Raw genomic sequence first — 14856 nt, 5'->3', positions numbered from 1 at the left:
TCTTTTGTTCTTTCATTTGTTGAAAACCATTTGAATTGTTTTCTAGATCTTGTGATAATGAACCATTTGGTATAAGCATTTGTGAATGATTTTTGTATGACTGCTCCTTCTCAATTGAGTGGCTGCTCCATATGAGGCATGATGAGAAGGTGCTAAGTGGCTTCCCTTGCAGCTACTCCATTTCATATTCCCTGATCAATACGTGAGTTGTAGTAGTTCCTTATTTTCATAGCTACTTGAAACTGATACTTTTAAAAAAAATCTAAAATTCTACTTGATATACTGTATTTTAATTCTACTTCCCTATTTTACCTGTTAGACATTTTCAAATGTGGTTACTTACCATGCACCCCTTGCACTTTACAGAAATGTTTTACATTTTTCCTTGATTGGAATTTCTGTATTTTTATTTTTTAGGTATATGGTTTCTGTTTTCTAGATATGTTATTTCACAACTGTTAGTAACAAGCGTTTTGTTGTTTCAATAATTTCACTATGTAGCTTGCAGTTTTCTCGTTTGAATTATTTTTTTACTTGTGATTATAACTACATTTCATATGACTGGTAGTCTTACTTTGTTTCTCTATTTATCTTTCTGTTTTTAAAAAATTTGTAGGGAAGTCTATGTATGTCAGCTGGGATTAAAACATCCAAAAGATGGGAACTGACGGTTTCTAATACAACTTTTGTTAATTTTGATCTGAACTGTGTGGCCATCAGAACCTGTTCTGGCTGTTCCCAAGGACAGGGTAAGTTTGAGCAGACAGGACAGATAGTAAATAAGACCAACATCAGGTGAGGCTGACAAACAGTGGCAGAGGCTTTGATGAATCAATATTTCTTTCAGTTAAAAGATTATATCAACACAAACTGTTAAGTATCTCAAAGGAATCCAGGAGGCTAGGTTCTCCCTGCATGTCATCTGTTGTTCTTGTCCTCTGCATATCTCAGTGACCATGACATTCTGTCATGTCTCATCTGGACTCAGAGCTTCCTGAAATGGAGACATCTCTCTTGGCTAGTGCCTGTTTTTTAAACTGGAACATGGAAGAGAGAGACTGTTGCCTAGTGAGAACTTTTGTTGGTGAGATGAATAAATGACATTAGATGGGTGCTGGGCACATGGACTTAAACAGTCTTGCACACACACACCATTGCTGAAAGATCCAGAACGAGGGTACTTAAAGTTTTCAGCAACTTGGACTGTGATGTGTACAAAGAAAGACAGGCAACTCTTGCTAACTTGTCAACTGCTGCACAGAATGGTGAGAAATAACTTCTTGGAGGACTCATAGGCCAAGGTGGAGAGAGACAGAGAACAATTTAGTTGATCTGATCGTTGTAAACAGCCAAAGCAAGTAATTCAAGTAAATATGCTCTTGTGGTTTGAATCACCAATTTAGATAATTGTTTGTTTTTTTAATTAAATGAATAATCAGCAAGTCTCCACTTTACTATTTTACCCCTGTGTAGGCAGAGTCAAAGATCGGGAAGTTTTAGTTTAAGATTGTGAGATCGTCATAGGTATATTAAAGTGCCCTTCAGCTCATAGTTCTCCAATTCCCTGATGATTTCATATCATTCATCAGACACCGAAAAAAGAAGCTCTTGTCACTGGGTGATGTTGGGGGAATGAACTTTTCATTTATTTAAAAAAAATTGTCTGTTATTGGATCTATATAAAGATCTAGAGGGTTCAATCAGGAAAAACACATACTTGTTCAAAAATGAATGTCTGAGAACCTAATTTCCAAAGGGTGATGAGAGAGTAGTCTTGGTGAATTGAACACAGTCAGTGAAGGACCAGGGATGGGTGTGCCCTGGAGAAGTGACTCTCCTGGGCATCAAAAGTTGAATAGAAAACTGCAACAGGAAAGCATGACTTCCAAGTACGACAAATAACACAGGCAGAATCTTAGAGATTTTATAGATCAGGTTTTCCTTGGGAAATAAAACACATGTCCAACATAAGAAAATTATAGAGGTGAGGGTCTTAGTAAGTATTATGCATTACTATGCATTACAGAATATGGAATTAAGAAGTCTTTCACACATGGCTTGCTTCACTGCATGTAATTCACTGATAAGCAGAGCAAAAATGTTACATCTGTGAGCATTGTGTTCTCATTTGTTTTTTTTTTCTGTAGTTTATAATGTGCATAACACTTTAGTATGTAATGTATGTCTTGAGCATTGTGTGCTTTTCTCCTTCAGTGATAAGGATGTATGGTATAAACATGTTCCTAGATAGATGGACTGGCAATGATCGTGACATGAGAGAATGTGCTGAGAGGTGTGGCTTGAACTAGTACTTAAAAAATGTGTTCTTAAGACCATTTATACTAATGGTTAATAGAATATTGGTTTTGAAAGTAAGTATAATAAGAAAATTAATGTATAAACCCCACAGTTTGAGGCATCATTGATGAGGTTAGGCTATGGTAGAGGGATGGAAGCCAAAAGATTGAGAGATTAGAGTGTAACACCTTTGATCTTCAGAGAACTAATGTTTGTTGTTTCTATTTCTTAATAGAAGAGCCCTCCATGGTATGATTGATATCTGAGGCTATTCTTTTGTTATCTAATACATTCTACTCATTGTAGGGAACTTAACAGCATCTCTTTCCCATTCTCCTCAGTTGCCAGTAGCGCCACCAATGTGAAGTTGTGACAGACAATAATAACTCAAAAGAATGTCAAAGGTCTCTTGGAGAGTAAAATAACCTCTAGAACAAAATAACTGCCCTAGAGAATAAACTGAATAGTGGCTGGCCATGCAGTTCTTGGTGCCCAATATCTCTAGCACGTGTATAAGAGAATATTTGTGTTCTTTTATTCTTTCATGGATGACTAAATGAATTATGAAATTATAGAACATTCTAGATAAAGTACTGATAGAAACCTTGTGAATTTAGTTCTGTAATAACAGATTCATGTCATGTATAACAGTCTGTCTTCTATTTTATAGGTGGATTTACTGTGAAGACCAGAGAATTAAAGTTTGAAAACTCTCAAAATTTAGTAGCATTTCCATTTCCTCATGCAGCAGTTTTGGAAGACTTGGATGGGTCCCTGTCTGGGAAAAATGGAAGTCACATTCTTCCTTCTATGGAGACCCTCTCCGATACATGCTTGGTCAATGCAAGCTTCAGTCATATTGTCCCTGGGAGCATTTGTGGGGAAAGTGTTGTCCTCCATCGTATGTCTATTGGTTTGTAAGTAGCATTAACTATACTTCTTAGCTTGTCAATGGGCATGCACATACCACTCAGTCAGGCCTAAGCTTAATGAAGAGAAATTGTTTTCTGATGAGTTGAAGCTTTTATTTCTCTAAAAGTGAAGTGGGACTAATGTTGACCACTGTGAATCATGAATTTCTGGCCGTTTTAGGCTGACTCAAATAGCAGCTGTCGATACCTTGAGGTCAGATGTTATAGCCCATGACCGCTTATTGATATTTTGAGTCAACAGCTTCTTCTTTAAAAGACTCACGACCAACAAAATATTTGAAATTTATTTAAATAAAAAGTACTATTTAAAAAATTCCAGTAATGCCATCCTCATTTATATACATGTACTTTGCCCAAGCTCTTTTTAAGTGCTCAGTGTGCTTCAGGGGAGCAATTGCGGATGCCTTCTCTTACGTGCCAGGTTGCTTCCATCTAGTTCATTTTCCTTGTTAATTTCATGAACTATTGGATCCGTACAATACCTTTCCTATTAATATTGGAGCAAGGACTCCTTGGTTATGCTACCCAAACTACCATTAAGTCAGCAGCTGGGCTGTTTATAATGCATAATAGGATTGCTTCTGCTCTCTTTAATTTCCAGGTAATGACAGCGGAGTGTCTGGGGCTCTCCCTTTTACCTATTTCAAATGCATTGTATATATTTAGCCACACTTATTTCCTCCCTTTAAGTGTCTCAACTCTATGAATATTAAGCCAAGTAATTTGGTCAGACCACACTAGCAACTTACTTGAACCAGTATTCTCTAGAGGGGGGAGAGTCCTAGAGTCCAGGGTTGTACTAGCTACATACTGAGTGCATAGAAAATTCCATCTTCTCATTTTCTTTTAGAAGGCTTAAAAATAGAGTTATCTTTGAATAGTTCAAATATTTTCTCTCTCTGCTTTCCAAAGCATTCATTATTTTCTCTACTGCGAAAGGGCCCCAAATCCCACCGAGTAGCATAAGAGTGATAGAGGGGATGTTTGCATTTCAGATTTTCTTGTGCTGAGAATAAGTTGCTTTCTTCATTCTCAGGAATGTAGCCTGATATTAATTATCATTATTATCATCATGCTTTCACAAAAACCTGACTTGAAGGCATGTTTGGGGAATCTATGAAAGTTAGTGTTTTTATTCTTATATGATTTTTCCCCTACATGATAATAAGAGGTTTGTGTAGTGAGCAGGGACATCATGTACATGTATGATTTTATCTGTAGGAATCTGTCAAACTCCTTCTAAAATGGCTTTCTTTCAGGTTTGCTTAGGTCATCTCGTGTGTGTGTGTGTGTGTGTGTGTGTGTGTGTGTGTGTGTGTGTAGTTGTAGTAGGCATTGTGAAGAAGGCTTTGCCAATCCTCAGGCTTGTCCCAGCATCTGTTCTTGGAGATCTCTGGGGCTGTGTAGCCCTTTGCTGCAGAGACACGTCACGCACATCCTAGTCTGTTATTTTCAAACACGCCCCAAAGACTCATGGTAGGGTGAAATAGTGACCTTGTTTGATCTTAATGTACCTTCTCCCCAGCTTTAAAATACAAAACTCGATGCCCTGGAAAACTCTTTAGTACACAACATCTAAGAAGATTCATTGCTTTTCTACCCAGACTCTTCTATTTCAAAATTTCAAGTGAACTCACAGGTCTAGGCACAAATGCTCAGCTGTCAGAAATCAGTCCTAGGGAGGCCTCAGCATGCTCCCGGTGGTGTTATGGCCCTTGTGCCCTTCCTAGAAGAAGACTGTTAGATTATATGAGCTGCGAAGCCAGGCAGTTCAAAGCAATCTATGGGCTCTCACATGGCAGCAATGGGAAACTCTTCAGACCTTCAGTCCGGACCCCAGACCTCAGACACCCTGAGAAAGCCTAAGTGATGCAAAGGAACCTTTGAGCAACCCTGCTCCCAGGTCCTCCTTATTCTCCACTCCTGGCTTTCACCCCTCCCTCTTTGTGCTCAGTGGCTTGATCTTTGTCCCAGAGCATTAGAACCTCATTAGGAACATGTCAGTGCTAATGAGCAATTTGAATTCAGCTTAGATCCAAAGTTTGTTGTGTTTCATGGAGAAAGGATTAATTTGTTGTGCTATTTACCCTGGGGCAAGAGCTGCTGTCTTTACTTTCAACTGTTTCCCCCTTCTCTCAGCAAGCAGTCCCCAAAGGGCAGAGAGCAAGGCTCTATATAGCTGCACAAACAAAGCTCCACTATCCTCCTGTTTGCTAACATCCAATACTTGGGTGATTTCTTTTGTTAGACCCCATCTCTATCTCCTTTTCACTCACTGTCCCTAAATTCTTTGTTTGATGTGAGTGATCTTAGAATCCTGTCACTCACTCTCTTCCTTGCACTGACTGGAGCCCACATCTGTGCTAGAACTTTCCCAGACTCTGTTTGCTTGACAACACCAACAGTTTGCTTGACAGAAGCAAGTAAATACTTAAAATTGGTCGTAATACTCAGTGTCCAAGTGAAGAACAAATAGCCGCCTTGTACAAGGTAGAGTCATACTTATCATTTGTTAAGAGACAATATCTTCATCTTCATGGTGATTCCTACATTGTTGGTATCGTGGGAAGTGTTTATTCCCAAGCTCCTGCTTCTAGCAACATTTTTCTAGGAACCCAGGATGACAATGTCAATACAGGACCTGATCTTAGACTATTATATCAGTAACACTTCCCCTAGTGATGAAAGGGCCCAGAGTTGTGGGAACTTTCTTTTAAAAGTTTTTAATTACATTTCTATTTATTTATTGTGTGTGGAGGAGGACGTGTGTGCATGCCATAGCACATATATGAAAGTCAGAGGAGAAGGTCCTACCGTGTAAGTTCCTGGGATTGGACTTAGATTTTCATACTTGGTGGCCGGCATGTTTACCCACAGAGCCATCTTGACTCTTATATCCCTTTTACTCTAATCTCTGGATTGACATGAATGTTTTCCTCTGCTTTTATGTATAATTACATGTATAATGCTGTCAATAGTGTGGGTTTGCGTGCGTGTGTACATGTGTGCTTTTAGATCTTTTTAATATTTTTTATTGATTTAGACCTTCTTTTAAAGGTTTTCATTGAGAATTTTATACAGTTTGTTTTGATCATTTTCATCCCCCCCCCAACTTCCTCAAAATCTTTCTTGCCTCCTATTGAGTTCAGTTTGTGCTGACCTTTCTACTCCTGGGGATGGAGCCTTTCTTAGCGTGTGATTGATACGCTAGATGCCACTCCATTGAAGAAATCTGCCTTTCCCTTGCATTAATCAATTGCCAATAGCTCCTAAGCTAGTGGTGGGACCGATGGCCCCTTCCTCTCTTCCTTGATGGCATCCTGTCTGGCTTGAACTTACACAGATATTACTCATGCTGTCCATAGTCTCTGTGAGTTCATATGTGCATCTACCATTTTGTGTCTGGAAAACACTGTTTTCTTGAATTCATCCACCCTCTTTCTCTGACCTTTAAATGCAGATGTCTTTAGAGAATCTGCGAACCTTCCTTTTCCTTCAAAAACATATGTGCTTCCCAAGCCATCTGAGTTATTTTCAGTGATAATTCCCCAATGTTTCTTCAAGTTCAACTGCTCTACTGCATTTCAGTCTTCATTGGCTGATATGTTAGCACACGTGGTTACTGAACATATGAAATATGGCTAGTATAAATTGTGATGTGCTCTAAGGATAAATTAGACATCATATTTCTAGGATGTTATGAAAAGATAATGTGACAAGCTTCAACAACTTGCGGTTGCTGGTGATGTTGAAGTGTGATTTAGGGCACATTGAGATACTCTATGATCAAGTTTCACCAACTTGTGGTTGCTGGTGATGTTGAAGTACGATTTAGGGCATATTGAGATACTCTATGATCAGATTTACTTTTAGTGTTCCTTTTTCATTTTTTAAATAAAAGTGTCTACTACAAAATTTCAAATGAGAAAGAGCTGTGACTGGTGTTTGTGGGTTGCTTTTACCTCTACTAAGCAGCTCTCAGTAATTTCACTGTGTATTTTACGTCCATTTCAAACTCACTGTGATTGCTTGGATTAATGGCATTGCTCCTCCATGGGTGCTTAAGACCACACCAAGGTAAATGCTGGTCTTAACCAAGCACACAAGTTATCTTTTTTTTTTTTTAAAAAAAAAAAACAAACCTATTTTGTCCCATTAGTTGACTACCAGCTTCCTTCTCTCCACTTTCCTCTCCCTCTCTCTCCCCTCTCTTACATTCTCCCCTCCCTTCCTCATTCCTTCCTTCCTACCTCTTTATTTCTTATCCTCCTTCCATTTAAAAAGTGTTTTTAATGTTAGCGCACAATAGAATGGATTATTACAATATTTCCATATATGTGTTTACTTATGTTTTGCTTTCATTCATTACCCCTACCCACCCCCTTAGTTTTCAGGTCACAACTATTTCATTATCTTCCTTTTTTTTCACCCATTTCAGGAGTTTTATCTTTGATTTCATGGTTCCCTTACTAGTTTCACAGAGATGAGAGAGAGAGAGAGAGAGAGAGAGAGAGAGAGAGAGAGCGTTTTAATTTACATTGAGCATATGAGATAAGAACTTGTGGACACATACCATGAAAATGCACACATCAGTTTAAAATTAGATTCTGCGTGTGTGATGAATCTTATGGGTCTTGTTCTAAGTCAGTCTTACTTCATTTAACAAAATAATTCCTTGTTCCATCCATTTTCCTGAGAATACCATGATTGTATTTTTTTTTCTGACTGCTGAATGAAATACCATTGTATGGTCTAGATTTTATTTACTCATTCATCATTAGATGGGCATCAGGGTTAATGCAGTTTCTTAGCAAATGTAGCTACTATATCCATGAGCATGGACATGCATGTGTCTCTGGAATGGTGACTCATAATCCTTTAGGTCTCTACTGAGGAGTGGCATAAGTAGATCACATGGTATTATAGTTTTGTTTTTGTGAGGCACCTCCACAGTGGTTTTCATAGTGGCCATACTAATTTAACGTTCCCACAGGAGTGAGTGAAGGGTTTTCTTCACAAATCACCTGCACTTGTTCTTTTTTTTTTTTTTTTTTTGTTTTTGTTTTTTTTTTTTTTGTTTTTTGTTTTTCAAGACAGGGTTTCTCTGTAGCTTTGGTGCCTGTCACGGAACTAGCTCTTGTAGACCAGGCTGGCCTCGAACTTCAGAGATCCGCCTGCCTCTGCCTCCCGAGCTGCTGGGATTAAAGGCATGCGCCACCACCGCACTTGTTCTTATTTGCTACCTTGATAATGGTCTTTCTGATTACCGTAAGATGTAATGTCAAGGTGGTTTTAACTTTAGGCATACGCCTAGTGACTGAGGATGTTGAACACATTTCAATTTTTATTAGCCATTGGTATTTCTTTTTCCAGAAAACTGTCTTTTTAATTAGTTGTTATACTTATTTATTAAATGATTTGTTTTATTTTCTCTGTCTGGTATTTTAAAAAAAATCTTTGCATATTCTAAATATTAATGCCTTGTCTGCACTTTAGTTAGCAAGCTTTTGTTTGTTCCCCCATTGCAGGTTGTATTGTTGATTCGCTGATTTTTCTTTCCCTTTTCTTTCTGTTCTTTCTTTGTTGTTGTTGTTGCTGTGCAAAATCTTTTAACTTTTGTTTAACTTAGTTTGAATATTTTGTGTGTGTTTGTGTTGGACCAGCTGTGTGGATCTAGTTTCATTTTCCCGCATTTGAATAACCAGGTTGAGCAGAGCTCTCTGTTGAAGAAGTAAGGACAGAAATCACATGATCATCAAAATCCATGCAGAAAAAGCCTGTGGCAGAGTTCACTACCTCTTCATGACAAAAACTTTGAAATAGTTAGAAATAGAAGGAGAATATTTCAATATAATACATATGACAGACTTATAGCCAACATTATAGTAAATATGCTGAAAACAAATTTTCTGAATAATAATGAAATAATTTTTTTTCAGAATAATGGTGAAAGTCTTAGCTAGAGAAATTGGACAGGAGAAACAATAAAAGTTACACAAACAGGAAAAAGCAACCCTAAAAGTATCCCTGTTAGCAAATGGCTTGATTCTCTCCTGAAACATCACTATAGACTCTGGTAGAGAACTCATAGACCTGATAAAAACTTTCAGTACTGGATATATGATAACAAACTTTCTAAGGAAGAAATCAAGAAAAAAAAATCTCATTCACAATAACTATAAAAAATACCTAGAAATATATCTAACCAAAAAGTGAAGGACCTCTACAGTGAAAACGTTAAGACACTGACAAAACACAACGAAGAAGAGGAAAATGTCTCCAATTCCTACAGACTCAATATAACATCCATTTAAATTTTCAAGATATTTTTTATGGAACTAGAAAAAGATACTATAATTAATTTAGAAACAAACTCACACACATTTGAAAAGTCAAAACAATCTTAAGCAGAGTGAGAAAAGAAAAATGGAGGAATCAACTCCTGATCTCAAATTAGCCCAGGTTGGTCTCAAAGTCTCAGCAATTCCCCCACCTTCTGTATACCTGGAATTTTTCCCATCTGACTTGCTTATAGAGGCTAGTTTCTAAGAGAGATCCATGTTGTGTCTTTTCCTTTGGCTATTGCCAGCTCTAACCCAGCTTTATTTATCTTTTAGTTTTGTGCTAACAGGCCCTTCTTTGCTTGCCACTTGGTGATGCCCTAATCTGCATAGACCTTGTCTTGCCTTTCTTTCCCTCACTTAAAATATACTTTCAAGAGCTTCCTGAGGCAAAATCACTCCAGCTCTTTATTTCTGCGACCTGAATAAGGCCTTGGCAGTACCCTATTCCCCTAGCTCTCTGTCCCATGTTTACCTCTTTGCCTGTTTCTGTTCATAAGGTTCAGCTTCCATGAGCTCAGCATGGAGGTGATTTTCTCTGATGAGTTTCCCCTAGCATCTTGTGCACTCTGTTATCCCTGCTGTGTGCTCTCTCTTTAGACTTCCTCTGATCAATACTCATAATTCCTGTGCAGTTTTATAAGCTGCCTTCCTTTGCAGATGTTAAGGAGGGTAACCGGGTAGTTTATTTGTTGTATGTCTTCTGGTGCTAATACAACATTGAACACACATTGACTTAAATTAGTTTTATATAAATTAAAAAAAAAAAACTTGTCACCTCCAAATGTTCTTCTTATGCTATTATTTTTCATGGTTTATGTCCATGTTTATGAGGTCTCCATGATGTTTACTTTTTCTTCAGAAGATCGAGGGATTAAAATGCTAGCTTTAATCCTTATCTCCAAAATTTTAGAAATCATATAACCCTTAGTGCCCTTTCATGGTGTCTTATAGTGAGTGTTTTGTTATCTTGGGGCTATCAGTTAATTAGAGTATATATTTTAACAGCTAATTCTTTTCTTCATTGCACTCCACCCCCACCACCCATTCTGTTGGCAACCTCTGCAAATGTTTTTTCCCCCCCCCCTCTGGTGGTGTAGAGACTTTATTGTGGGAGGGGAGAATGCAATGAGGGAGGGGAAAAGAATTTAAGCCTCACAATTGTCGCCTGGGAAACACATTTGTTTTCAGCTGTTGGTCTCAAGTCACTTATAGTCTTCAACGATCTTCAGTTTGTTTAGACATTAACACGTCAGACTCTGATTTTGCGTTCTATTTAGTTTATGGATGGGAGTGGGTAAGCGTTTGAAAATTGTAGGCTGGTCTCCTGATCTTCCCGAGCTTTGGAGGGTGCACATCAAGTGTGGTGAGGACAGATGCCTGAATACAGCATTAGCCTTGGGAAACTGAAGGATGAAGAAGCATCTGAGAATCCCAGCTTTTCAGGTTCCTGTGTGCGTTCCTTACAAGTCCCTTAACCTGTCCTCACTTCATTTCTCACATTGGTAAAATGAGCACAATGGAATTTGTTTCACATGGTCATTGTCAGACAAACAACAAGTGCTCAGTGAGCCCCACCGTCAAATGTCTATGTGGCGCCTGTTATTCAGAAAACTACACTTAGGCATTCTATAATGGAAAAGAGTGATACAGGTTTTTATATTTATGAGAAAATGCACCTAGTGAAGCAATTAGCCCTGCTCAAATGTAGCAATCAAATATCTGAAGAAAGGGAAATGATTTCCAATAATCACATGGTATTATGCTAATCCAGTAAAATCCCCTGGAGGGTACAGAATCTGAGTCTCTCGTAACCGAATCTTTGGTTCACTGTGTCCTCTGATTCTCCCTTCCTCCTTCCAGGAAAGGAAAGGTTAATGTTCTTGTTGATCACCTTGATTCTTAGATCTTGCTTAATACCCTCTCCTGTCGTGCTTGCGTTCAGTTTTTACCTATGCAACTGCTCTTAATGTGTTAGTGTTCAAAGTATGAGGCGCCCCCTGCCTCCATGAATGCAAAAGTTAAGAAGAGTTCAAATGGAAATTTTGGCCTAGCTTTTCGTCTAATAATCACCTAACTCTCCTTCCTAGGGATAAATAGGCATAGCATCACTAATGGTATCATTCAGTTCTTTAACGAAGCACCCTGTGAGACAGGATGATTTTAAGATTTACTATCTTGTCTTGGCAACAGAGGTTGCACAAGTAGAACAGGACATCATTTAACAATCACAATGAACCCCAAACCGAGGCACACAAATAATACTACTATACAATCATTGAATTTAGTGAAATGTTTATCAACTAACATTCCAGAATAAAAAGACTTGATTTGTTGCATTTGCATAATTACGTGATGGACAGAGCTGCATTTGGTTTATTTGAAGATGCTGAACTTGAAGTTTCAAGAAAGGCCAATAAGCTTCTGTTTGCCGGTGAGCTAAGTAAGCTCAGTACCAGGTGTCCAGACATAAGAGAGAACATAGATCTTAGCCTATTTTCCTATTTAATACAGGCACAATTATTTTTCAATAACCTTGCTAAAAGGTTTCCTACCTCCAGTTTTTACCTTTGCTAAGTCTACACAAAGATAGAAAGATGTAGTTGAAATTCATGGAGGACAGTTAGTGGGCCGTACTCTTCAGAAACACAAGGCTGATTATAGAAAACATTCTGACTCTCTACAGCCATGGAATATGATGACATGAGAGTTCTTGAAAGTTTGTGGAAGACTGATGTTGTCCTCTCCTTTCTTTACGTTTATTGTAGCCTTTCTCAGAAGGCAGAATACTCCAACGTTTTGAAGGCATTTTCTTGTTCTTTTTCTCCTTTCCCCTTTCTCGTAAACACAGACAATGGAAAAACAACTAATAGTGTCAAATGTCAGTGTATAGTGGATGGTGAGAGGTTGGCAGGTAGGCTAATGCAGGGGGGTGTTCTGAGCTGAGAATAGTTTTGAAGATGCTCACGGAAAGGCATGCCACCAAGATTTGCTGGTGCTGCTCAAAATTTTGATTTTGCCCTGTTTCGTGCAATTAAAACTGTGCACGCAGCAGCAAGTATAAATAGCTAGAAGTTGCTTGTGGCGACATTTGTGGCCAGTTATTATATATCTGGCTTAGGAAATATATAATTATATATATATATATATATAATTTTATTTCTCAGTTGTTCAGATTTGATAATATTTAGAGTTCAATGCAGTGTTTTTCTTAATATGTAGAGATATGGATCCTCAGAAAAACCCAACTAATGCTAAACACAATGAAGGAATTAGTACTTGTTCCCACTGGTTTTGTTTGATGGCCTAACCAATCCTTTGTGGGCACTATATATCCAACAGTTCTATACAGTATACGGCCACTGAATTACATCACTGTTGAGCAACTAGGATGATAAATTGCTATGCTTGTTTGGAAGTTTTATCAATAAATACATTAGTATTCTAATGAATCATATCACTTAATTAAAAAGAATCGTTCCTGGGGCTAGAGAGATGTCTCAGTGATTAAGAGCACTGGCTGTGCTTCCAGAGGACCTGGATTCAATCCTCAGCATACATATGGCAGCTCGCAATTATAAGTTACTCTAATCCCCAAGATCTAATGCCTTCTTCTTGCCTCCAAGGGCAGGATACTGATGTTGTACATATACATACATACAAGGAGATATCTATACATATAAAATAAATAGATAAAATATTTACAAGGAATCGCTCTGTTTGGAGGATGTAGCTGCTGGTAAAATTCTCATGCTGTAGAGGATTTTTCTACAGCTATGCACATATGGACACAAATGACTAAACTGAATGAGTCAATAACCACAGTAAAAAAAAAAAAGAAAAACACACGTGTAGTAGAGGGGGAAGTGGTAAGGGAGATATGGAGAAAATAGATGTCAATGGGGGTAGACATAACTGTATTTCATTGTACAGCACTCAGTCCGTTAACAAAGCATGCTATTAGGCAGGACACGTTCATGAAGAAAGAAAATGCATGCTGGGAGCCTCAGAGTCCTTTTGTGTTTCTGATTGTGTACAGGAATTGTTGCCTATGGGAACGTAAGGGTTAACATTTAAAATTGACTGGTTGCCTCCTGATTTCTTGCACATAAAGCCATGCGAAGTTCAGGGAGAGACTTCTTCCCCTAGTAATGAAGCTCTCTGCTGCTAATGGCCCATGCAGACTCCCTTGGCTCCTCCAAATTAGAAATACTTTTGTGCTCCTTTGCTTCATTAACAGTAAAGAGAGGGAGATTGGTGGCTATTTAGGGCACAGGGAAATTGGTGGCTATTTAGGGCAAGCAAAGATTGTAGTAATTATGGTTGGTAAATTCTCTTCATGGTGTTCTTTGACTCTTGATGTTCTCTTGGTGCCTTTCAGAGTAGCCCACCACTGTCAATGCTGACATTTGGCCTAGAAGGATAGAACTTGATCTGACTTCAAAGTTTTGGCCCCTGGAAGTGGTCAATCTTACCTGCAGGGAGATGGGTCTTTTACATTTTGATTTGCTCTTTAGAATGTACAATATGACTATGCCACCAGCTGTGATGAACACATGCTTGGCACCTACTTCTTTATTTACACTACAGAAAGTTGGCTTGCTCATGGCTGCTTAGCAAACCACATCTTGAATGGTTGAGATGGATGAGAGAGGCTTGGTAGGCTCAGGGCTCTACAGGAGCTGTCTTGGAATAAAGAAGTAAGAAGTAAAGAAGTTGGTTTAGATTCAAGTGTGTAGTGGTGTTTCTCTGATTTACATAGTGGCCATTTTCACGTTATTGTGTGCTGACAGAAGAGAATAATATTCAATGGATGTCCCAAAGGGCCACAAGACAAGTAGAACTTCATAATGGCATCAGAGTTTTGACAATATTTAAAGAGGAAGCGTGTTTATAAAAGCCTTTAGGAAACTGGAAAAATGTACTCATTTTTTTGTAAAGGAACTGAATTATAAAATCTATAAAATGAATCTAGAAATTAGCAGCCTAATTGATTAATAGAAAAGATAATTATAGAAATTTGATAAATAACTAGCTCTAGTCAAAAAGACAAGTGGGTTCTTGGGACACATTCTTGTTCCTAAGAATTAAGAATAATTTCTTAAAAATCTATCTGATTGATTGTATTGAACTATATTAAGATTTAAATAACTACAAAAAATGGTGTAAATGATAACTAGGAAAACAATAAGAAATACAGACCATGAATGTTCAAAATATTTGAACATTTTTTTCATTTAGTATATTATTTAAATTAATTTTGTTGACCCAAACTTAAGTTCTGG

The 14856-nt window shown here is 37.9% G+C and overlaps 1 protein-coding gene across 1 annotated transcript in view; it reads left to right on the top strand.

Annotated features, from left to right (window-relative positions):
* The window catches only part of Pkhd1 (PKHD1 ciliary IPT domain containing fibrocystin/polyductin), a 428039-nt gene that overhangs the window by 218704 nt on the left and 194479 nt on the right, over nt 1-14856 (top strand). Inside the window, exons 46-47 of the mRNA XM_057751507.1 lie at nt 617-749; nt 2969-3215. Coding sequence (XP_057607490.1) covers nt 617-749; nt 2969-3215 — 380 coding nt within the window. The remainder of the gene's footprint in view (nt 1-616; nt 750-2968; nt 3216-14856) is intronic.

The sequence above is a fragment of the Chionomys nivalis genome, chromosome 19 (genome assembly GCF_950005125.1).
Source record: "Chionomys nivalis chromosome 19, mChiNiv1.1, whole genome shotgun sequence".
NCBI classification, from domain to species: Eukaryota; Metazoa; Chordata; class Mammalia; order Rodentia; family Cricetidae; genus Chionomys; species Chionomys nivalis.
This window is presented reverse-complemented; position numbering and strand designations above follow the sequence as displayed.